Source organism: Vicia villosa, linkage group LG4 (genome assembly GCF_029867415.1).
Source record: "Vicia villosa cultivar HV-30 ecotype Madison, WI linkage group LG4, Vvil1.0, whole genome shotgun sequence".
Taxonomy (NCBI): domain Eukaryota; kingdom Viridiplantae; phylum Streptophyta; class Magnoliopsida; order Fabales; family Fabaceae; genus Vicia; species Vicia villosa.
In genome coordinates, this window is record NC_081183.1 from 93,510,372 (window position 1) to 93,533,726 (window position 23,355).

Genomic DNA, 23,355 nt, shown 5'->3' on the forward strand with positions numbered 1-23,355 from the left:
TGAATCCTAATAAATGTACTTTTGGGGTTAGATCTGGAAAACTCTTGGGTTTCATTGTCAGCCAAAGAGGTATCGAAGTAGATCCCGACAAAGTCAGAGCTATTCAAGAGATGCCTGCACCAAAGACTGAAAAACAAGTAAGAGGATTTCTCGGACGATTGAACTATATCTCCAGATTTATCTCTCAAATGACTGCTACTTGTGGGCCAATTTTCAAGCTTCTCCGCAAAGATCAAGGGGTTGTATGGACTGAAGATTGCCAGAAAGCGTTCGACAGTATCAAAGAATACCTGTTAGAACCACCAATATTGATTCCTCCAGTTGAAGGAAGACCATTAATCATGTACCTTACCGTGTTGGAAGAATCCATGGGCTGTATGCTTGGGCAACAAGATGAAACCGGTAAGAAGGAGCATGCCATCTATTACCTGAGTAAGAAATTCACAGACTGTGAGTCTCGTTACTCCATGCTCGAAAAAACATGTTGTGCTTTGGCTTGGGCTTCAAAACGTCTCCGCCAATACATGATCAACAATACTACTTGGTTAATCTCCAGAATGGATCCGATCAAGTATGTCTTTGAAAAGCCCGCCTTAACAGGAAGGATTGCCCGATGGCAAATGTTGTTATCCGAATATGACATTGAGTACCGTGCCCAAAAAGCGGTCAAAGGAAGCATTCTCGCCGATCATTTGGCGCATCAACCAATTAATGAATATCAATCTCTCAAGTTTGACTTTCCTGATGAAGATGTCATGTACTTGAAGATGAAAGATTGTGACAAACCGTTACCCGAAGAAGGTCCTGAGCCTGGATCAAGATGGGGCCTAATTTTTGATGGAGCAGTAAACGCTTTTGGCAATGGAATTGGGGCAATAATCATCACTCCCAAGGGTACTCATATCCCATTCTCCGCCAGATTACTGTTTGAGTGCACCAACAACATCGCAGAATATGAAGCTTGTATCATGGGTCTCGAAGAAGCCATTGACTTAAGGATCAAGATCCTCGACATATATGGAGATTCAGCCCTCGTGATCAACCAAATCAAAGACAAGTGGGAAACTTACCACCCTGGTTTGATTCCTTACAGAGATTATGCAAGACGTCTGTTGACTTTCTTCAACAAGGTTGAATTGCATCATATACCTCGAGATCAGAATCGAATGGCAGACGCCTTGGCTACTCTATCTTCCATGTTCAAAGTCAATCACTGGAATGATGTGCCTAAAGTCAGAATCACGCGCCTTGAAAGGCCCGCTTATGTGTTTGCAACTGAAGCAGTCATCGATGATAAACCGTGGTTCCACGACATCAAACGCTTCCTTCAAACTCAAGAGTACCCGCTTGGGGCATCAAACAAAGACAAGAAGACTCTAAGGAGACTTTCTGGCATTTTCTTCCTGAACGGAGACGTGCTATACAAAAGAAACTTCGACATGGTTTTGCTCAGATGCGTGGACAGACACGAAGCAGACATGTTAATGCATGAAGTGCATGAAGGGTCCTTTGGAACTCATTCAAATGGGCATGCGATGTCCAAAAAGATCTTAAGAGCAGGATACTATTGGTTGACAATGGAATCTGACTGTTACAAACACGTGAAGAGATGTCACAAGTGCCAGATCTACGCAGATAAGATCCATGTACCGCCGACTCTACTCAACGTTCTCTCATCTCCGTGGCCTTTCTCCATGTGGGGTATCGACATGATTGGAATGATCGAACCAAAAGCTTCAAACGGTCATCGTTTCATCTTGGTAGCAATTGATTACTTCACCAAATGGGTCGAAGCAGCATCTTACGCCAATGTTACAAGACAAGTGGTTGTGAGGTTTATCAAGAATAACATCATTTGCCGATATGGTATTCCCAGCAAGATCATTACTGACAATGGTTCAAACTTGAATAACAAAATGATGAAAGAATTATGTGAGGAATTCAAGATTGAGCATCATAACTCTTCTCCTTACAGGCCAAAAATGAACGGCGCCGTGGAAGCCGCTAACAAGAACATTAAGAAGATCGTCCAGAAAATGGTCGTCACTTACAAAGACTGGCATGAAATGCTGCCATTCGCTTTACATGGGTACCGTACTTCAGTGCGTACTTCAACAGGGGCAACTCCCTTTTCTCTAGTATACGGCATGGAAGCTGTGCTCCCCGTAGAAGTTGAAATCCCATCAATGAGAGTCCTCATGGAGACTAAGTTATCAGAGGCTGAATGGTGTCAAAACAGATACGATCAGTTGAACTTAATCGAAGAAAAACGTATGACTGCTCTATGCCATGGACAGTTATACCAAGCAAGGATGAATCAAGCCTTCAACAAAAAGGTTCGACCTCGTGAATTTCGAGAAGGCGACCTCGTGCTTAAAAAGATCTTGTCTTTTCAAACAGATTCTAGGGGCAAATGGTCTCCTAATTACGAAGGCCCGTATGTTGTCAAAAGAACATTTTCTGGCGGCGCCATGACTCTTGCAACCATGGATGGTGATGAACTCCCATATCCTGTGAATGCTGATGCAGTCAAGAAATACTTTGTCTAAAAAAAATACAAAAGAACAGCTCGGTAAGTTGAAAACCCGCAAAGGGCGACTTAGGCAAAAATGAGCGTCTCGGTGGACTGAAAACCCGAAAGGGCGGTCCAGGCAAAAATTAGAGACAATAAACAGAAAAAAATTCATCCTGGTAGATTGAAAACCTGAAAAGGCAATCTAGGCAAAAATTAGGGATTTATGACAAAGTAACTGCATCAGTCCATACTTCGTCACCTGAATCGTCTTTTCCATCAAAGGATCTTCAATCAAATCATCACCAATCTGAAGCGACAAGCACAGTTGGAACTCAAAGTTATTAGAGGGAATAGTGGTTATTGCTTTCAATGTAGCCTTTTCCGCATAATTACCATTTCCAACTTTTGTAAATACTCTATGGAATCACGCCTTTAGCTGGTTTCCATCCTATTAAATAAATTTGAGCCTTGTGCCCATTTGTTTGCAATCTCTAATTTCTTTTAGCTTTCAAAATGACGCTTTAATTGTGTTATTTACTTTTGAAAAAAAAGAAAAAAAGTTTTAAATGAATTTACTTCACTTTTCTTTTTCAAAATAAAAGCGAAATTTTCCTTTGAGTTGTGAACAACGGAAGGAACATCAACAGCTATCTCCATAGGAAGAAGCTCTTCTATCCCCAGTGAAAAAGCTCTTCTATCCCCAGTGAAGAAGGTCTTTTATCCCCAGTGACGAAGATTTCCAATCTCCAGTAAAGAAGCTCTTCCATCTCAGTAAAGATGCTTATCTTCCCCAGAGAAGTTTAAAGCACGCAACACCATTCATCACCCGTGTTATCTACACCGTGTTGAAAAACATTTGCCAAGTATCTGGTTGTATTGCGACGTCGGTCCCTCTCCAGTATATACTTCTTTGTCTGTCAGTATTGTTAGCATGCATGCGACATTCATGACATTCATCATTCATACATATTTGCATCATTTATGCATTCTTGCATTTTTCAATGTTTGATTTAGAATCACTTGTTTAGGATATATCTATCCTCAAAAAGAAAAAAAAAGAAAAAAAGAAGAAACAAATATGGGCGTGTCATCTCTCCAAGTAGGTTGTCACCCATAAGCAGAAAAGAACATCTTCTTTCTCCAGTTCCCCACTGAGATAATTCCTCGTGGAAGAAGGTTGCTTTAGTTTTCTCCTCTCAAAACAAAGGAGAAAATCCCCATTCGAGTTCATTCCTCATGGGTACAAAGTCTTGTTTGACTGTCTCTTTCCAATTCATTCTTGGTTAGAACCTTGTCCTTACTAGAAATTTCAAACTCCGATTCCTCAAACAAAGTCGTGAAAAAATAGACAATAAGCAATAGCCTCGTCATCTGAGCAGCTTATGTCTCTTTCAAAAGCTTTTTCCTCTCAAGGAAATCAATCATGAAGACCATTTGACAATCAGGGCCTCATTACTGTTCACAAGGCTGAATAACCAGTAATTTCCCTAGCAAAGTCTCCGAGATCATTTTATCACTCGGCTGATAATTGATCAAGTCTTCAAAATCGCTATCACAAGGCTGGTAGTCGGTAACCTTTTGTTCTGGTTATATTATTAAACATGTCTATCCCAATGCTGATAGTCGATAATATTAACCGAACCTTTGAAACTCTTTTTACCATGTCAAGTCTGTCACCATGCTGATAGTCGGTAATATAGTTTCATATCTTTCACCTTCGCATTATTAAACAAGTCTATCCCTGTGCTGATAGTCGATAATGCCGATAGGTAAGCTTTTCTTACAAAGCTATCATTCCCAGGTAAAGCATACACTTGCTTTCCCGATAAAACGGATTCTCTTCCTAAAACGGATTGAGACATCCTTCCCAATCTCTTTTCCCCAGTGGAGTAAGTTTTGATATCCCTCGGTAAAGATATCCTTGCATCATTCGCAATTTTGGTATCTTAGGTCCAAAATTCGCGTCTTCTGATATTTAAGTCTCTTCCACCCTATCAAAACGAAGATTTTCAATCTTCATATCTCAGGTTGAAGAAACTTAAATAGGGGCATCTGTCATACCCCAATTTTTGACCTAAGATACCACCTCATATCATTGCATATGCATCATTTGCATCTCTAACAAATTGCATTAGCTTGTGTTTGCTACTTGTGACTCAGCAGGGTTTAATCAAGAAAACACTCATCAGTACAAGTAACAATCAATTAGGGTTTTGTTCTCCCTTCATCTCAAATGAATCATCTTCATCAACAATTAACATTTGGTCCTAAAAATCCATCTCAACAAGCTCAAAGGCTCTGAATCGACTGAATTAGGGTTTTGACTGAAGTTAGCATACTCCTGACTTTTGCTCAGGATTTGATCTAATGACTTGGGACATGATATCAAGACCTCAAGTGCACCATTTTGACTTAATCCATTGGCTCATAACATCTTCTGCACAAAGATTGATCAGACAAATCCTCAGATCAGGGTTTTGAACTATCAGGGACTGAAATCAGGGATCACATTTGGGAAACCCTAAAAATCTCCAGGAAGTCAATCAAAGGTTTCAATCATCCTCAAATAATCCCTATGACAATATACAATGGAAATTACATCTCAATTCAAGATCCACAGTCATCAATTTCATCAGATCGACAATTAGGGTTTTTTGACCTAATTCACTAAACCACTGACTTTTTAATCAGGACATGGTGTCACAACTCAAACCATGGCTCAATATCCTCTAATGCTTCAATATGATTCATTCATACCATTCATTTGATGAGGGTAGCCTGTTTCATTTGAAATCTCCAGAAACGCGATTCGTCTGAAAAGTCAACTGTACAAGATTACCATTGACTTTTGAGGAATTTTGGTCAACCATGACTTTTGAAGTTTTGAATCATCAATATATGATATGAGAAGTCATTTGATCAAGAAAAATCAAGAAAATCAACCAAGAATCAAAAAGTCAAAAGTTTGACTTTCATACTTAGAAAATTTTTCTAAGTGTTTTTCAATGGTTTTTTCCAAACTTTGGAAGGGAATTTCTCAAAATTTCACCTACAAACTGAAAAAAACTTCCAACATGAAAGTTTTAGATTTTGATCCAATAAACAACTTTGACACATATAAATTTTTTCCATAAGATCAACCATTTAAGAGATATGGAGCTTCAAAGTTGGTACTTTTTGAAAACTTCACTTGAAATCTCATTTTCTTCAAAGTTCATGGATCTTTTTCACCCATTTCCTTAAAGGTCTTGAAGAAACTTCCAACTAGGGTTTTGAAGTATGTAATATGAGCTTTCCAAAATGTCCAAGAGCATGAAAAAATATGGAGCATAGCTATGGTTTTGAATTATGCATTTAGTGATCATTTTCACTTGAATTTTCACCATTTTTCACTAAGTTTCAAGACTACATGACCTATAATTCAAGTGATGACACACCAAAGCAATGATTGAATGATATTTTTCTGATTTGAGATCAGAATGGAAAGAGATAAGAAGCTTAGAGAAATAACCATGGTTAAGTCACTTTAACCATATGCATTAAATGGTAAGATTCCTTTCTATCTCCAAATGCCAAATCATCACTTCTTGAAGCAACTTGCAAAGCTTGGTATTCAGAAAGCTTGGCCTATAAATAGAGGTCATTTCCACTCTTCCATTCACACCAAAACCTCACAAATTATAGGTTTTCTCTTTCTTTCTTAGAATGCAAGTTTCTTAAGTTTCAAGGAGGTAGAAATTCCAACCTCCAAATCCTTGAAGTTCTGGCCAAAGTGATGATTCCAACAACTTCTAAACATCAATTAGGAAGTGTTTGAACCACTCACACACCCCAAATCACCCCAAAACTCAGAATCATCATCTCACCTCCATATGAACATGAAATGAACCTTATCATGCCAATTTTCATTCAGGCTCAATTCTGTCCAAACTATCACTTCTAACATCATCCATATATCACATATGAACTACCCAATCCATCACATATAGCCAATAACCTCAGAATCATCAAATTCGATTCACTCTTGAAGCTTATGCAGGTCGGGTACCATGACCATGCCCAGATGAATTCAGATGGTTCCAAGCATCTAGACACCTTCCATAAGGTTCATTGAAGCTATCCAGATCATCAAACAACTTCTGTAACACCTCTATTGCAGAATTCGATTCTCAGTTGGCCGTTTTTGAAGGTAAGCTCTCTTGAACTTCAAACTCATACATACATGCATCATAAATGAAAAATTGAGTTGCTATCCTGTTTCTGCACTATCACTGATCAATAGCCCTCAATCAATTTCACAATTCATCAATTATACACAATTTCAGATTGAATCATAAGATTAGGGTTCTTCGTGTTCATCAGAAAACCAATGATCTTAGAGTGAAAATAAATGCAATTAATTGGTACCATTGTGTTCCTCGTCCAAAACCGAGCAAGATAGACTATCTACTTGATCAAAACAATCCAGTTTCAAAGATTTTCAAAAAATCAGTTGAAGGTGTGTTCTTGGCGCCATTTTTGTTTCAGAAATTTCAAATCCAAGTTTTAAAATATAATCAGTTTGATGCGTGTTATTAACAAGCCACAAGCGTGGCTCAGTTGGTTGTGTGTTTTGGCTGGTGAGAGAGAGGGCGTGGGTTCAAACCCTGGCAGGACCAAAAGCTTATTTTTTGCCACTTTTCTCATTCATTTTCTTAACAACTTCACTTAATTAATTAACATAGCAAATTAACTCATTTTAACTTCATTTTTTGCATACTCTTTGTTTAATATACATATTTTATGAATACCAAAAAAAATCATCAAAAAATATTTATTTGATACATTTTTAAATAGGTTTAAAATGACTTATTTTTAAGTGTTTTAAATACTTTAAAATATTATTTTTCATTTGTTTTTTTTTAACATAATCACTTGTAAATATTTTGTGATCAAACCCTAATCATTTAGGTGTTAATTAAGTGTAATCTTTGTGTTTATCTTAATTAATTTGATTTCTTTCAAATTCAAACCGTTTTAAAACAAACGATCATTCTTTTCAAAACCATAAACCATTTCTTTTTGAAACTATTGATTAAATCTTTTTAATTGATCAATTGATTTTCAAAACGATGTGGGGCCTCTCGAATATTAGAGAGTATAAGACCCACTCTTTTTTTTCCTTTTACAGTTTTTCTTTGTACAGAAAACTTTTTCAAAACAATACTTTTCAAACTGTTTTTAAAACAATAAATCTCACATCTTTTTTTCAAAACTACCCACCCTGTTTTATGAAAATAAAACAGGGGCCTCTCGAATATTAGAGAGTGTAAGTCCCATTTCTTTTCTTTTTGTACAGTTTTTCTTCCAACAGAATAAACTTCTTTCAAAACAAACTTTCAAACAGTTTTTCAAAAGCGAAACCTCGCGCTCTGTTAATAAACAATCAACCATGTTTTGTAAATAAAACACGGGCCTCCACGTAGGTATAAGTCCCAAAGCCCCTTTTGTACATACCCATTCCTGTACATGAAATTAGGTATTTCATTGTACACACACCGTTTTGTACATATCTCGATCAACTTGATTTTTAACTTTGAATAACAAACCAAAAATGAAGGCTTTTCTCTAAATCTTCCCAAAAATATACCACGGGCCTCCATGTAGGTATAAGTCCCAAGCCCCTTTGTAAATACCTGTTTACATAGCTTTGAATAAATTCAAGTGGACCTCTCCCCGAGTGTGAGTCCCGAGCCCTGTGTATACAAATGGATCATGCTTACAGGTATATTTCCTTCATAAACTCCATTATATATACACACACTTTGTCATATATATAATTGTTCATATCTATTCATGTACTTGTTCATACTTGTTCATGTTTGTTCATATGTGTGATATGTGTGCTTGTTCAACTTAGTACAACACTAGGTTCCCCATAGCCTCCTATTGGGCTTCGTGCAAAGAATCTCCACTAGTTTAGGTTAGGACATAGAGTATGGTTTCCCGGTGAAATCGCTCTAAGAGCTCAGACCAACTATACCATGCCTCCCCTTGGGCTTTGTACAAACGAGTGACCCTCCCATAGCCTCCTCTTGGGCTTACAATGCAAGGACCCTGGATTGTCCCTCCCATAGCCTCCTCTTGGGCTTACAATGCAAGGACCCTCGGATAGCCTCCTCTTGGGCTTCGTACAAGGACCCACGGGCTTCTTATAAGCATCCCCAATATCCAAAACAAATACCCTAGGAGATTAGACATTTATCATCTCTATGATAGGAGTATCTCTTCTATATCATCACAAACAATCAATCAAACCTTTTTTGCCACAAGGCTGGCTAATCAATCAAACCTTTTTTGCCACAAGGCTGGCTAATCAATCAAATCTTTTGCCACAAGGCTGGCTAATCAATCAAACTGTTTTACCACCGTACTGGATGATTAATCAAAGTTTTTGTCACAAGGCTGACTTCATTGAAACTTTTGCCACGAGGCTGGCTGATTAATCAAAACTTTTTGTCACAAGGCTGACTTCATTGAAAGTTTTTGCCACAAGGCTGGTTAAACAAACAAACAAAATTAAACAGATGTATGTGATGATATAGATTAGATACATCTAGCATTTAGACGACATTTGTCTATTTTCCTTTGCTTCCACTAGCATAAGTGGGAACTACGATTGCTCTGACTTTCTCAACATCCCTTTGAGAATACGTAGGCACAAGGTCAATCCTTGGCGAGCAAAACAAAACAAAAAACCTTTCAAACCTTAGCACCCGTAGACCCCGAGCTACAGATGCTCTGATTCCCTCTAGGGGATATGTATGCAGAGGATCGCGATGATATTTGCGAGCATAATCAAATAAACACCTTAGGTCCCACCTATTTCACAAGAACCTCCACCATAACAAGAATGGAATAAATAAAACAAAGAAACCTATAGAGTACTATAGATACGTTGGGTGCTAATACCTTCCCTTCGTATAACCAACCCTCTTACCCAAGATCTCTCCCCCACTTTTAAGGTTATTGCAACTTTTTTCCTTTTCCTCTTTTGGAAACAATAAAAAGTTTGGTCCGTACAAAAGAAAAATCATTTTTTGAGCACTCGAGCCCAAAGAAGGCATCAGGTGTCTCATCCCAAAAAAAAAAAAAAAGACAAACGATTTTTCCCCGCGACACAACCCCCGCCTAGTCTCATCGAGTCTGTTCAGTATGCGCACGCTACGCGTTGCTCGCTTCTGAACCTGCACAAGATCTTGTTATCGAGTATGTCAGGAAAAGGGTTCATGTAGCCGGACCCCCGCCTTTCTTATAGCTCGCGTCGCTCGACGTTGATGCTCGGTGTACGCACGCACCGTTTTCCTTTACGATCCGTGACGGCTTGGTTGCTGAGAGGGGTCCGCCTTCTTGTCTATGGCCCGATCATTTTCGCGAGGTCTAATGCTTGGTTGACTTGGGTTGAGCTGCTCCCCTTGGCTATGGCGGGACCGCTTTTCTACCATTCGGTCAGTACCGTTGGTTTTGTTTGCTTTACGAGTGGATGCTCGTTTGTGTGCTACTTGTTTGCATTCGCTTTTCCCCCGTAGGTTGTTTAGTTTAGCTTAGACTTGTACCCTTTGTATGATAACATTAGGTAGCAAGCTTTCCCCCTTAGCTTAGATCTTCCTCATGCATTCTTTAAAACACAAACCACACTCTTTGATTTTCTTTTCTTAAGAGCTTGTTATTTCCGCTCCATTCCCAAGCATAAGTCTCCAAAGGTCGAGCAGCGGAGTGTGAATGTAACTCGTTCACCTAAAAAAACACAAAACAAACAGAAATTAGTTAGCCGAGCTACGGTAGCTCTGATTCTGCAAAACAGATACGTAGGCAGCGGGGTAGGGCCCGTGCGAGCATAATCCCTTCTTTTCCCTACATTCTGCATTCATTTTAGTCCAGATTAGCGTAGATTTGTTACACACCCATAGTTTTAGACACAGGCGTGGATACCATCGAGTACGATGGGCGCGAGGGGTGCTAATACCTTCCCCTCGCGTAACCGACTCCCTTACCCTTTTTCTCTGGTCGTGAGACCGTTGTTTTGTTTTGTGGTTTGCTGGCATTCCCTTCCTTTTCAGGATAAATATGTTAGTGGCGACTCTGTTAATTTTCGCGGTAGCGACAGCTGGCGACTCTGCTGGGGACGTCTCGACCTGTTGCTGGTCCGGACTCAGCAAGTCGATCCTAGCGCTTGTGTGTTTATCTTTGGGTGTTTTTACTGCTTTGCATATTTATCTGTTTGCATTGCATTCTATGTGCGCTTTTACTTTTCTGCATCATATTCTGGACTGTCTGGATCTCTGTCTGTTGGGTGGGTGTTTCAAGAGGTAAAAGGCCCAATACCCAGGCTATGTGTGAACCATAGGAACCCTAGGATAGAGTGGGAGCATGGTTTGTCTCGAGGTGTACGTCTCGGGATGGACTATGTGAACACGAGCAGAGTAGTGGTTTCAAACGGAGGTATTATCGTCACCCGCTTACGCGCTGTGATGATGCTTACCTTCGGGCGGACCGTATACTGCGTTTCATGACCTTACCTTGGCCTAGATTTTACCCGTGAGTGGGGCGGGAATCAATGATTATATAACAGGTACATTGTTGGTGACCGCTGTTCTTGTTCGTGGGTTACCGCTGTTCTTGTTCGTGGGTGACCGCTGTTCTTGTTCGAGGGTTACTATGGTTCTTGTTCGAGTGGTTTTGTTCCTGTTATGATGACTATGGTTCTGTTTCTATTGATTATGGCCCGTGATCTACGGGGAGTTCTGAATTGGTGCCGAACCTTTGAACCTGGATCGTATAACTTTGAGGCTATCCAGACATGTCCGGTGGGAGACATCCAAAATCCCACCACCTTGCATCATTGCATATTTACTTTTCCCAAAAATGATGTACAAAAAAAAATAACTAGCATACTAGCATACGTGTTCCTTCCATTTCCAAGGAATCGTTTCTTTAAGCCTCGTGTCGAGCTCTTCTATCTTTTGTTATCTAAAAAATCAAAGTATGAGGATTCCTTGGAAATCAAATGAACATGGCATTGCATTCATATCATGCATATCATACATTTCATAATAGGTGTTCAGGAACGAGGATATCTTATTCTGACTTGGTATTCTCTCCAGACTCAGAGACTTGATTCGTTCTTATTGTGTGTTCAAAGATTAGTCATGAAACAAATTTGTGGGGTGACCAAGAGGAAGGCTCAGTTGGGGTTCTTTTTGAAGACTTGTCTTATGCTCATTTGCTTCCATGCTTGCTTTATTTGCAACTGGTTAAGCTCCGTATTGTATGAATGTCTACAGGTTTTCTACTTGATGATGATGACACTAGGTGTGAATTCCATTCTGGGGCACCTGGTCTTGATGTTAGTATCTGCAAGTTTTTGAAGTTGCTTGGGGCTCCCGAACGAGGGATAAGCAAGACATTGTCTATCTTGAGCATTGCACCATTTGCATTGCTCGAATCCCTAAAGCACTTACAAAATTCCATGTGACTTCGCCAGAATCCTCCAACTCAGAACGGGGCACCTGATAGTGCTGTGTCTTCCAAGGATGTAGAGGAACTGTTGAGAATCATCAGGAAGTCTGATTACAAAGTTGTTGAGCAGTTGGGTCAGACCCAGTCAAAGATTTCCATCTTGCAACTGCTGATGTGTTCAGAAGGTCATAGAGATGCTCTCTTGAGAATCCTGAATGGTGCTTACGTCCCGCATGAAATATCTGTGAATCAGCTAGAGGCGGTAGCCAATAATATCTCCGCTGGGAACGGTTTGGGATTTACGGATCGTGATCTTCCTCCAGAAGGGAGAAACCATAACAAGGCTTTGCATATTTCGATTGAGTGTAAGGGGACGACTTTGTCCCGTGTTCTGGTTGATACTGGGTCTTCTTTGAACGTGCTTCCTAAATCAGCTCTAATGAGAATTGACTATGCCGGTGTGGAGTTAAGGCCTAGTGAGTTGGTAGTGCGCGCCTTTGATGGTTCAAGGAGGTCTGTTTTCGGAGAGGTAGATCTACCAATCCAGATTGGTCCTCAGATCTTTACTACAACCTTTTATGTGATGGATATTCAACCTGCTTATTGTTGTCTGTTGGGACGACCGTGGATTCACAAGGCTGGTGCTGTGACATCCACTCTTCATCAGAAGTTGAAGTATCCGGTTGACGGTAAAGTGGTGACGGTTTGTGGTGAGGAGGATTACATCGTGAGTCACTTGTCCTCTTTCCGGTATGTGGAGATCGAAGGTGAAATACATGAGACGCCATTCCAAGCGTTTGAAGCTGTAAACGCTGTGAGAACTCCTCCTTATGAGATAACGAAGCCAGAAACGATTATGTCTTCTCTGAAAGACGCTCAGGTTGTTGTTGAGACTGGAAAGGTGGAAGGCTGGGGGCAAGTAATTGATGTGCGTCCCAAATTTGACAAGAATGGTCTTGGTTTCAGTCCGGGGAAGCAGATTACGTCGCCAAAGCCTAATATCCTTAGCCCGATCAAGTTTGTGAGTGGTGGTGTCATTCAAGATGGCCAGGTTAATGCCATTGTCAATGGCGAGGAGGTGGATAGTGATTGCGATTTTGATAGCTGGATTTGTCCAAGTATTCCTGGGGAGATGCCTTGCAACTGGACAATTGAAGATGTCATTCAAGTTACACAAGCTCAGGAGTAAATTCCTTCTTTTTACTTTTCTTATCATGACATAATTCCTACGCTCTGCCCAAGGCGTAGTGAATCATTTGTAGGGCCATGCAGTTCGCATTTTCAAAGTTAATCATGAAATAAAAGGACGTTTTTGCATTCAAATGTTTTGCTCTTTGTCTTTCTTTTAATTTTTTTCCTTTAAATGGCAATGTTTTTGCACACACTTGCACATAGCTTAATAAAAATAAAACTAAAATAAAAACATCAATCATGCAGATGTTCCACTACCACGGATTTCATTGGTAACAGTTCCGCTATTGCTTATTATGATTTTGACAATCCGATCTACCAAGCCGAGGAGGAAGCTTATGAAGATTGTGATCTCCCCGATGAGTTGGCCAGATTGTTGAAACAGGAAAAGAAAGCGATTCAGCCGCATCAAGAGGTAATCGAGATGGTAAATGTTGGTACTAAAGAGCAAGTCCGAGAAGTCAAGATAGGGGCTGCGCTTGAGAATAGTGTGAAGCAGAGGCTTATTGCTATGTTGAAAGAGTATGCGGATATGTTTGCTTGGTCCTATGAGGATATGCCTGGTCTCGATACAGATATTGTGGTACACCGCCTGCCTCTCAAGGAAGATAGTCCTCCTGTCAAGCAAAAGCTTCGAAGGACTCGCCCAGATATGTCTGAGAAGATTAAGAAAGAGGTTGAGAAACAATTTGATGCTGGCTTTCTACAAGTTGTGAATTACCCGCCATGGGTTGCGAATATTGTTCCTCTGCCTAAGAAGGACGGAAAGGTCAGGATGTGTGTGGACTACAGAGATCTTAATAGGGCGAGTCCAAAGGATGATTTTCCTCTTCCTCACATTGATGTGTTGGTGGATAATACTGCTCCTTTCAAAGTGTTTTCCTTCATGGATGGCTTTTCTGGGTACAATCAGATCAAGATGGCACCAGAAGACATGGAGAAAACAACGTTTATCACACCGTGGGGAACTTTCTGCTATAAAGTTATGCCTTTTGGGTTGAAAAACGCAGGGGCAACGTATCAGCGCGCCATGGTGACTCTTTTTTCACGACATGATTCACAAAGAGATTGAAGTGTATGTTGACGACATGATTGCAAAGTCTCACACTGAAGAAGAGCACTTGGTTCACTTGCAGAAGTTGTTTGAAAGGCTTCGGGAATTCAGACTGAGGTTGAATCCGAACAAATGCACTTTCGGAGTGCGATCCGGAAAGTTGTTGGATTTTGTTGTTAGTGGAAAAGGTATTGAGGTCGATCCTGCCAAAATAAAAGCTATACAAGAGATGCCTGAGCCGAGAACAGAAAAAGAGGTTCGTGGTTTCCTAGGGAGATTGAACTACATTGCTAGATTCATCTCTCATCTTACGGCCACTTGTGAACCAATATTCAAGTTGCTAAGAAAAGATCAGACGGCCAGGTGGAATAATGATTGTCAAAAAGCATTCGAAAAAGTGAAAGAGTATCTGCAGGAACCTCCGATACTAATGCCTCCAGTTCCAGGAAGGCCTTTGATTATGTACCTCACAGTTCTTGAAAACTCAATGGGATGTGTGCTGGGTCAACATGACGAGTCTGGCCGAAAAGAGCATGCAATATACTACCTTAGCAAAAAGTTTACCGACTGTGAATCCCGATACTCACTGCTCGAGAAAACTTGCTGTGCTTTGGTGTGGGCTGCTCGCCGGCTGAGGCAGTATATGTTGGTTCACACCACCTTGTTGATTTCCAAGATGGATCCTATCAAGTATGTTTTTGAGAAGCCCGCTCTTTCCGGAAGAGTAGCCAGGTGGCAAATGATTTTGACTGAATATGACATCCAGTATACTACCCAGAAAGCTATCAAAGGTAGTGTGTTGGCGGATTATCTTGCGCACCAGCCGGTCGAAGATTATGAACCGATGAAGTTTGAATTCCCCGATGAGGATGTGTTGTACATCAGAGATTGTAACATTCCCGGACCAGAGGAAGGACCCGAACCAGGATCGCGATGGACGCTCGTGTTCGATGGTGCCTCTAATGCACTCGGGAATGGTGTTGGAGCTGTAATTATTTCTCCTTCAGGTTTTCATATTCCGTTTACAGCCAGAATCTGTTTTGATTGCACTAATAACATGGCTGAATATGAAGCCTGCATTTATGGTATCGAAGCTGCGATTGATTTGCGAATCAAGTACTTGAAAGTTTATGGGGATTCCAATCTTGTCATTAGCCAGATCAATGGAGATTGGGAAACTCGCCATCAGAATCTGATTCCATACAGGGAGCATGTGATGAGACTCATTCCGTATTTTGATGAGATCACATTCGAGCATATTTCTAGAGAAGAGAACAATCTTGCTGATGCTCTCGCTACCTTGGCTTCCATGTTCAAAGTGAAATGGGCCGATGAAGCGCCTAACATCACCATCAACAGATTGGACGAACCAGCATTTTGCTTTGAGGCTGATGTTGAATTGGATGGTAATCCCTGGTATCATGATATCAAAAAGTTCCTCGAAACTCAAGAGTATCCTCCCGAAGCGTCGGTGACTGATAGGAAGTTTCTGAGAAGGTTTGCAGCTAAGTTTTACCTCAACGGTGGTGTATTGTACAAGAGGCATCATGACGGTGTGTTGCTCCGATGTGTTGTGAAGGAAGAAGCTTCAAAAATCATAGAGGAAATGCATGAAGGCGAGTTTGGTACCCATTCTAGTGGGCATACAATGGCTAAGAAGATCTTGAGGGCTGGTTACTATTGGTCCACTATGGAAACTGATTGTCATAACCATGTCAGAATTTGTCACAAGTGCCAGATTTATGCTGACAAAGTGCACGTGCCGCCTGTGCCGTTGAATGTCTTGACTTCTCCGTGGCCTTTTGCAATGTGGGGCATTGATATGATTGGAGAGATTAAGCCTACTGCTTCTAATGGGCATCGCTTCATTTTGGTTGCCATCGATTACTTCACCAAGTGGGTTGAAGCCGCATCTTATGCGAATGTCACCAAGCAAGTGATTACTCGCTTTATCAAGCATAATATAATCTGTCGTTATGGGATTCCTGAGAAGATCATTACTGATAATGGATCAAATCTCAATAACAAGATGATGAAGGAGCTTTGTGAGTCCTTCAAGATCAAGCATCACAATTCTTCTCCGTATCGTCCAAAGATGAATGGCGCTGTTGAAGCGGCCAACAAGAACATTAAGAAGATTGTGCAGAAGATGGTAGTGACCTACCGAGATTGGCATGAGATGCTCCCTTTCGCCTTGCATGGTTATCGCACCTCTGTGCGTACATCGACTGGGGCAACTCCTTTCTCACTTGTTTATGGCATGGAAGCGGTATTGCCTGTTGAAGTTGAGATTCCTTCCCTGAGGGTTATGAAAGACGTCGAGCTTGACGAGTCAGAATGGGTGCAAAATCGTTTGGATCAGTTAAACCTCATTGATGAGAAGCGCTTAGCGGCCATCGGACATGGTCAGGTGTTTCAAAAGAAGATGAGGAAAGCTTTTGACAAGCGGGTGCGACCTCAAAGCTATAAGCCAGGTGATCTGGTACTCAAAAGAATCATTCTCCCTCAAGGCGATCCTCGAGGCAAGTGGACTCCGACGTATGAAGGCCCCTTTGTTGTGCAGAAAGTATTCTCTGGCGGCGCCATGATGCTTGCAACGATGGATGGCGAGAACTTTCCGCACCCTGTGAACGCAGATGTAGTCAAAAAATACTTCGCATAGACCTGATAAAAAAAAAGAAAAAAAAAAGGAAAAAAAGAAGAAAAAAAAGAAAGAAAAAAGAAGAAAAGAAAAAAAGAGAAAAGAAAATGAATCAGGCAAAAGAATGAAAAAGAAACTAATATACCCGCTAAGTTGAAAACCCGAAAGGGCGGCTTAGGCAAAAAAGGGACAAAGCGAACGACTACATCTCGCATGCCACCATGGCAATCACTCTTCATACATGCTTAGGGCTCCCGACCGAGGGATAAGCAAGACTCCGTGTTCTTGAGTTTGCACCTGGCAACTCAAATCCCTAAAGCATTCTCCAATTCCAATCGTCGTGTTTAGGGCTCCCGACCGAGGGATAAGCAAGACTCCGTGTTCTTGAGTTTGCACCTGGCAACTCAAATCCCTAAAGCACCCACCAAACCCCGTCGGGTCCACAAGTTCGGTGACATTATCAGATCGGGCAGTGATCAATCCTAATGAGTACGGTCTTCCAAAGCAAGGAGATGAGAACGTCGAGATTATAAAAGTGATAGCGGGATCGAAACTAATGGATATCCGTTTCACATTGCCATTTCTCTTGTATTCAAAAATTGTGTGGTTACCTCTTACTAGGAACTACTTCTGAAAATTATATGCCTTTCTTACGAGCGCTTTCGTTCTCAATTAATAAAGATCTTTCTATCTTAAACAGCTGTTTTCTTTTACTGTTTTGTTTGCATAAAACGTCCTGAGTTTGTGTTAAACTTTGCATATGAAAATTGCATGGCTTTTACAATACATGATTAGAAATGATAAAAGACCTTGAATTTGCTTCAAAGTCTTGTGTAACCAAGATGCCATGCTATATCTTGGGGCGTCTTCATGTGTTTACCTCGCAGGTACCATCCTTTCAAGTATGATATGTCTGCGCAGTGACGGATCTAGCCAAATGAGAGATTCTCATTCCCCAGCTGAGTGCATCTAGATGAGGTTTTCTTTGTTCCAAGATACCCATCTCCCCAGCAAAGCACATATCAATGCAAACTCCGTGTTTCAGAAGCCTTATTCCCTGGTGGAGTATTTTCTCCCCCAAGTCGAATCATGATTGAATGGTATCTGATTCCCTAGTAAGCTCTTAATGAGGTTCCTTGCCCGAATGCCTCATTTTTCCCAGTAGAGCGTTTCTCTCTCCAACAGATTGACCTATTTTCCCCACAAGAGTCATCTTATGCCCCAGTGGAGTTGTCTTAACAAAAGGTTCTTATGCTAAGTTTCTTATCCCCAGCGGATTTCTCGTATCCCTAGCGGATCGATATGCAGAAGTATTCATCTTCCCCACTGAGTTCTCTCCTCAGCAGAGGTTCGCATGCATCCTCAGCAGAACCTGCATCCTTCGAGGATTTCCCCAGCGGAATACTTTATCCCCTAGCAAGTCTGTCACTCCTCACCAGAGTTATCTTCATGACTGGCTCTATCTCCACATCCCCAGTGTGTCGAAGATTGGCTTCCCCAGCAAGGTTCGCCAGGATATTCCCCGAGTTCAGTGGGATGCTCTTATCCTCAAGCAGGATCCATTCCCCAAGCAGAGCTCGCATCCAGATTTGATCGTCTCCAGTAGATTTCTGATCCATCTTTGCCAGCTCGCAGTTTGTGACTTCTGGTCACTCATCTTGTCCTCCCCGCAGAGTTCCATGCTCTCTCCAGGACTTCTTCAGCAAATCAGTGCTCCTCCGCTGTTTCCCCAAGCAGCGTCTGAATCATGCATCATTTGCATAGCATGCTCAAAAGCGTGTAGCGTCTTCCTTCTCAGGGAACGTTATTCCATACACATTCATACATACATCATGCATAAATCATATCATGTCTGTCTCTTTTCTGCAGGAAAGTTACCCAGATTTCAAATGCCCCCCAGAGAGCAATATTCGCCTAGTCATTACAGGCGCTTATCCTGATGCTTTGTCTTTCAGAAGAGGATTGTTCTACTTATTTTCTGGCACAGTTCAGATCAGTTCAAAGACATTCCTATTCCCGATGTCCCCAGATCGGTGGAAGATATTTGTTCCTATCCTGATATTCAGCTCAGTTGAAGGAACCGCCTCCGGATCTCTATAGATCTTCCGAAGGAGCAAGCCCTCTGATACATCAGATCAGTTGGAAATATCTACTCCCTGACGATTTAGTTCGTTCAGAAGAAGAAATTCGTTTGCCCAGTCCTGATGCTTAACCATCAGTTGAGGACGTTTTCTTTACCCGGCGTACACAGTTCGGAAGAAACATCTGTTCCTATCCTAATATCCAGTTTCAGATTAGTTGAAGGAACCGCCTCCGGATCTCCCGTGATCTTACGAAGGAGCAAGCCACTGATATCATCAGATCAGATGGAGATGTTTGCCTGATCGACTTTGTCTTTCAGATGAAGATTGTCCTACTTATTTTCTGGCATCATGTCCAGATCAGTTTAAAGGCATTCTTTCCCCGGCGTACACAGTTCGGAAGAGATATTGTTCCTATCCTGATTACCAGTTCAGTTGAAGGAACCGCCTCCGGATCCCCGTGGTCTTACGAAGGAGCTAGCCGCTAATTCCCAAATTAGTAGGAATATCTACCTGATGATTTTAATTGCATCAGAAGAGATGTCTGCCCAGATTCCCAGATCATGATTCCCAGATCAGAGATACTTATTACCCGTTGATATTCAGATCAACCGATGTATCTCCTTCGATTCCCAGATCGACCTAAGACATCTATCCCGATGCATGTTCGGAGACATCTGCTACGTTTGATACTCAGATCATTCGAGATGTTCCTTCTCTTGATAACCAGATCATTTGAAGTGTTTCCCCTGCCTGTGGGTGCCCGTTCCTCCTTTTTCACAAGTTGGAGCATATTTATTATCCGGATCAATTGAAGTTTTTTCTCCTCGCCTGCGGGGTGGTACATTCCTTCTTCATTGCAAGTTGGAATCTTCTATTGATCAAGAGCGCAAATTTTCGAGTTCATTCCGGTATTCAATCTCCTTCCACCTCAACGGTTCGAAACTTTCGTTTCTCACTCGTCAGGTTCAAGAAGTTTGAATAGGGGCAGCTGTTGCACCCCAAAATTTGCCCTCTTTATTTGAGCTATAAGTTAATAATGACGTTTATTTCGTCATTTCAAAATTGAAGAAAAATAATAAAGAGTTTTCATGGGTTTAAGAAGAAAAGCGTGAAAAATGGTTTAAACGGTGGAAATACGAGAAAAATTCGCAAGTCATATTTGGAAGGTGATATGAGCTTAGTTCCCGCGTTATCTTGACTGTTTCCACGATATCTACAACTTTCGCGTTCGGTTCGGAAGCTAATTCTTTGAGGAAGGTCGTCAGATTTGCAAATTACTCGAGGATTCGTGGTAGAAAATAGTGCTGAAAGTATGGTTTCGGACCTTGGAAAATTCGTATCTCCTAATCCGCTCGCCGGATTCGCTTGAAAATTTAACTGGAGCTCCGTGGTGTCATTACCAACATTTCATATGTTCGGACCGAAGGCCAATTATGCACTGAAAACTCCCAGCATTTTAAGGATCGTCGCGTTGTTTCGGTAAAAAGTATGTTTTCGAGTGTGTCGCACCGAGTTTGAAAATTCATAACTTCTTCGATTTTTATCGTATGAAGCCCATTCCGGTGGCATTTTCTTGGAAATTTCGTTAGCTTCGATTCTTCGTCACACATGCATGTTCAGATTCTGAGCCGAAGATAGGTTTTTATCGAGTTCTTTGAGCGGTACGCGCAAAATTCTGCACAGTCGCGTTTGTTTGGACCGACGTTTCTCGTCATTCAAACGCGCGTATTTTCTTCGTCGCTTATCCGTTTGAGGCGATTCTCGCGGCTATGATCTACGATTTTAGTCACCTTCGAGTGGACATTGGTTTCGTTCCGAGATTTAGAGCCTAACCGAGTTTCCTTAAAAACGAGCCAAAACAAGACGAACCGAGGGCAATTTAGACATTTCGCGTTGACAATATATAAACATTTTGCTCTTCACAAATCAAGGAGGAGAACTCTCATAATTTCAACTCACCTATTCTTCACAAACACATTCTCTCAATTCTCTCTCAATTCTCATAGATCAAAACCACAAATCACATAAAACTTTCATCAAAATTCATCAATCTTCATCAAGATCAAGAACATGGATTGAAGAATCAAGATCGAAGTTCGAATTTCTCATCCTCTCTCCACATAGATCTCGCGCCACTCCCTCTCTCTCTCCCTCCGGATTTCGTTCGAGTTTGTGTCGCGTTCGTGTCGTGTTCGCGTTCGTATCGTGTTCGTGTTCGCGCTTCGGTTAGATCTTCATTCGGTAAGCTTTCGGATCTTGAATTAAGTGCTTAATTGTTGATCATTATGTGAATTCGAATCCGGATCTACCTCTTGTTCTTGATTAATGGATGATTGATAATGATTGATCGGTGAATTTGTGTATTTTTGCTCGAAATTGATCGTGTTCATATGGATTATGGTTAGAATTGATGTTTCGTTGTTGATGAATTGTGTTATTCGTGTTCGGATCCGTTGATTTGGTGGTGAATTTGTGTGTATAATTGTTGTTGATAATGTGTGTTGCTTGCGATGTACTTAACGTGTTTGTATAAATGCATGTGCCGTACTTTTGATTGATATTTGACTTGTTTGACGCGTTGCACTCGACATAATTGTTAACATGTAGATTGTTTGATGCGTGAATGTATGTAAATTGTGTTGTTGATGTTTGCTTGTGCTTAATTGGTACGTTTTGGATTGAGTGCGAATGGCTCCAAGGCCTTTAAAATGCTTAAAAATCTGTTTTTACACGCCAGGAACCGGGTTGTCCCAGGCGGGAACCGGTTCCCACTCAATCCAAAATGCTGATTCCCTGGATTTTTGTACCAGGAACCGGGTTGTCCCTAGGTGGGAACCGGTTCCTGCGTTGTTTTTGCCTCTGTGTTTTTGTACCAGGAACCGGGTTGTCCCTAGGTGGGAACCGGTTCCCAGCTTGCTAATTTGGCCATTCTCTGTGTTTTTGTACCAGGAACCGGGTTGTCCCTAGGTGGGAACCGGTTCCCAGCTTGCTAATTTGGCCATTCTCTGTGTTTTTGTACCAGGAACCGGGTTGTCCCTAGGTGGGAACCGGTTCCCAGTTTCTGCCTCTGGTTTTTTGTATGGGGAACCGGGTTGTCCCTAGGTGGGAACCGGTTCCTGAGTGCAATTTTTGTGTTTTCCTTTTAACTTCTACCTCGCGTAACTTTTCGCTCGTAGCTCCGATTTGCACGTTCTTTATATCGTCGGAAAGCTTATGAGACATACTATCTTGTTAGATGCTTTGTTTGCATTAATTTGTAGATCATTCATGTTTGATTTCTCTTTGATGTTTCATTGTCCATTTCATGTTTACCTTACTTGTCGAGTTCCTTTCGTTTTATGGTAATAACGCAATTCCGATTGCGGTGTTTGTTATCTCTAACCTGTGTGCTAGTGTGCAAGGCTTTTGGATGGTCACCGATTGATACCCATTGCTTGAGTGTTCCGCTTCACTTGCGGAATACGATTATATCTCATTGACTTGTATCGTGCTCTCGACTTGGAGACACGATCTTATTACTTTATACTTGCTTGTTTGGTTTGCTTGTTCCTCTTGCAGGTGTATCGTGATTATGCTCGACGCGCGAGTCGACATTTGTGCGCTTTTGTGGCTAATCGGTGTGCTGACCATTTGCTTTTGCTTTGCTAGCTCGCTTGCGGGATTCTACTTTCTTCGCGTTGCTTCGCTATAGTTTACGGATCATCATCCGTTTGGTATTGATCCCATTTCATTTTATTTTCTCGCATTTTATCGCTTTACCGCATCATCCAATAACATGAGAAGTAGGACCTAGACATGCATCTGGCCAAGCCCTCGAAAGAGGCTCTGTTTTTGTTGGTGTGTTTACATTTGTGCTTTGCGGCAGGGAGTCACGGTGTAATAAGTCCTATATGGCACTCCGTTAAGTCCTCATGGAAGGCATGCGGTCAAGGGTTCGTAATCAACCCCCTCCTAGTCTCATCGAGTCTGTTCAGTATGCGCACGCTACGCGTTGCTCGCTTCTGAACCTGCACAAGATCTTGTTATCGAGTATGTCAGGAAAAGGGTTCATGTAGCCGGACCCCCGCCTTTCTTATAGCTCGCGTCGCTCGACGTTGATGCTCGGTGTACGCACGCACCGTTTTCCTTTACGATCCGTGACGGCTTGGTTGCTGAGAGGGGTCCGCCTTCTTGTCTATGGCCCGATCATTTTCGCGAGGTCTAATGCTTGGTTGACTTGGGTTGAGCTGCTCCCCTTGGCTATGGCGGGACCGTTTTTATACCATTCGGTCAGTACCGTTGGTTTTGTTTGCTTTACGAGTGGATGCTCGTTTGTGTGCTACTTGTTTGCATTCGCTTTTCCCCCGTAGGTTGTTTAGTTTAGCTTAGACTT

General features: G+C 41.6%; 1 protein-coding gene across 1 annotated transcript in view; it reads left to right on the forward strand.

Moving 5' to 3' along the window:
• Positions 1–239: 239 nt before the first annotated feature.
• Positions 240–23,355, forward strand: part of LOC131597528 (uncharacterized) — a gene marked incomplete at its 5' end in the record, with an annotated part of 30,295 nt that continues 7,179 nt past the window's right edge. Inside the window, one exon of the mRNA XM_058870220.1 lies at positions 240–1,472. Within this exon, the coding sequence (XP_058726203.1) occupies positions 240–1,472 (1,233 nt within the window). The remainder of the gene's footprint in view (positions 1,473–23,355) is intronic.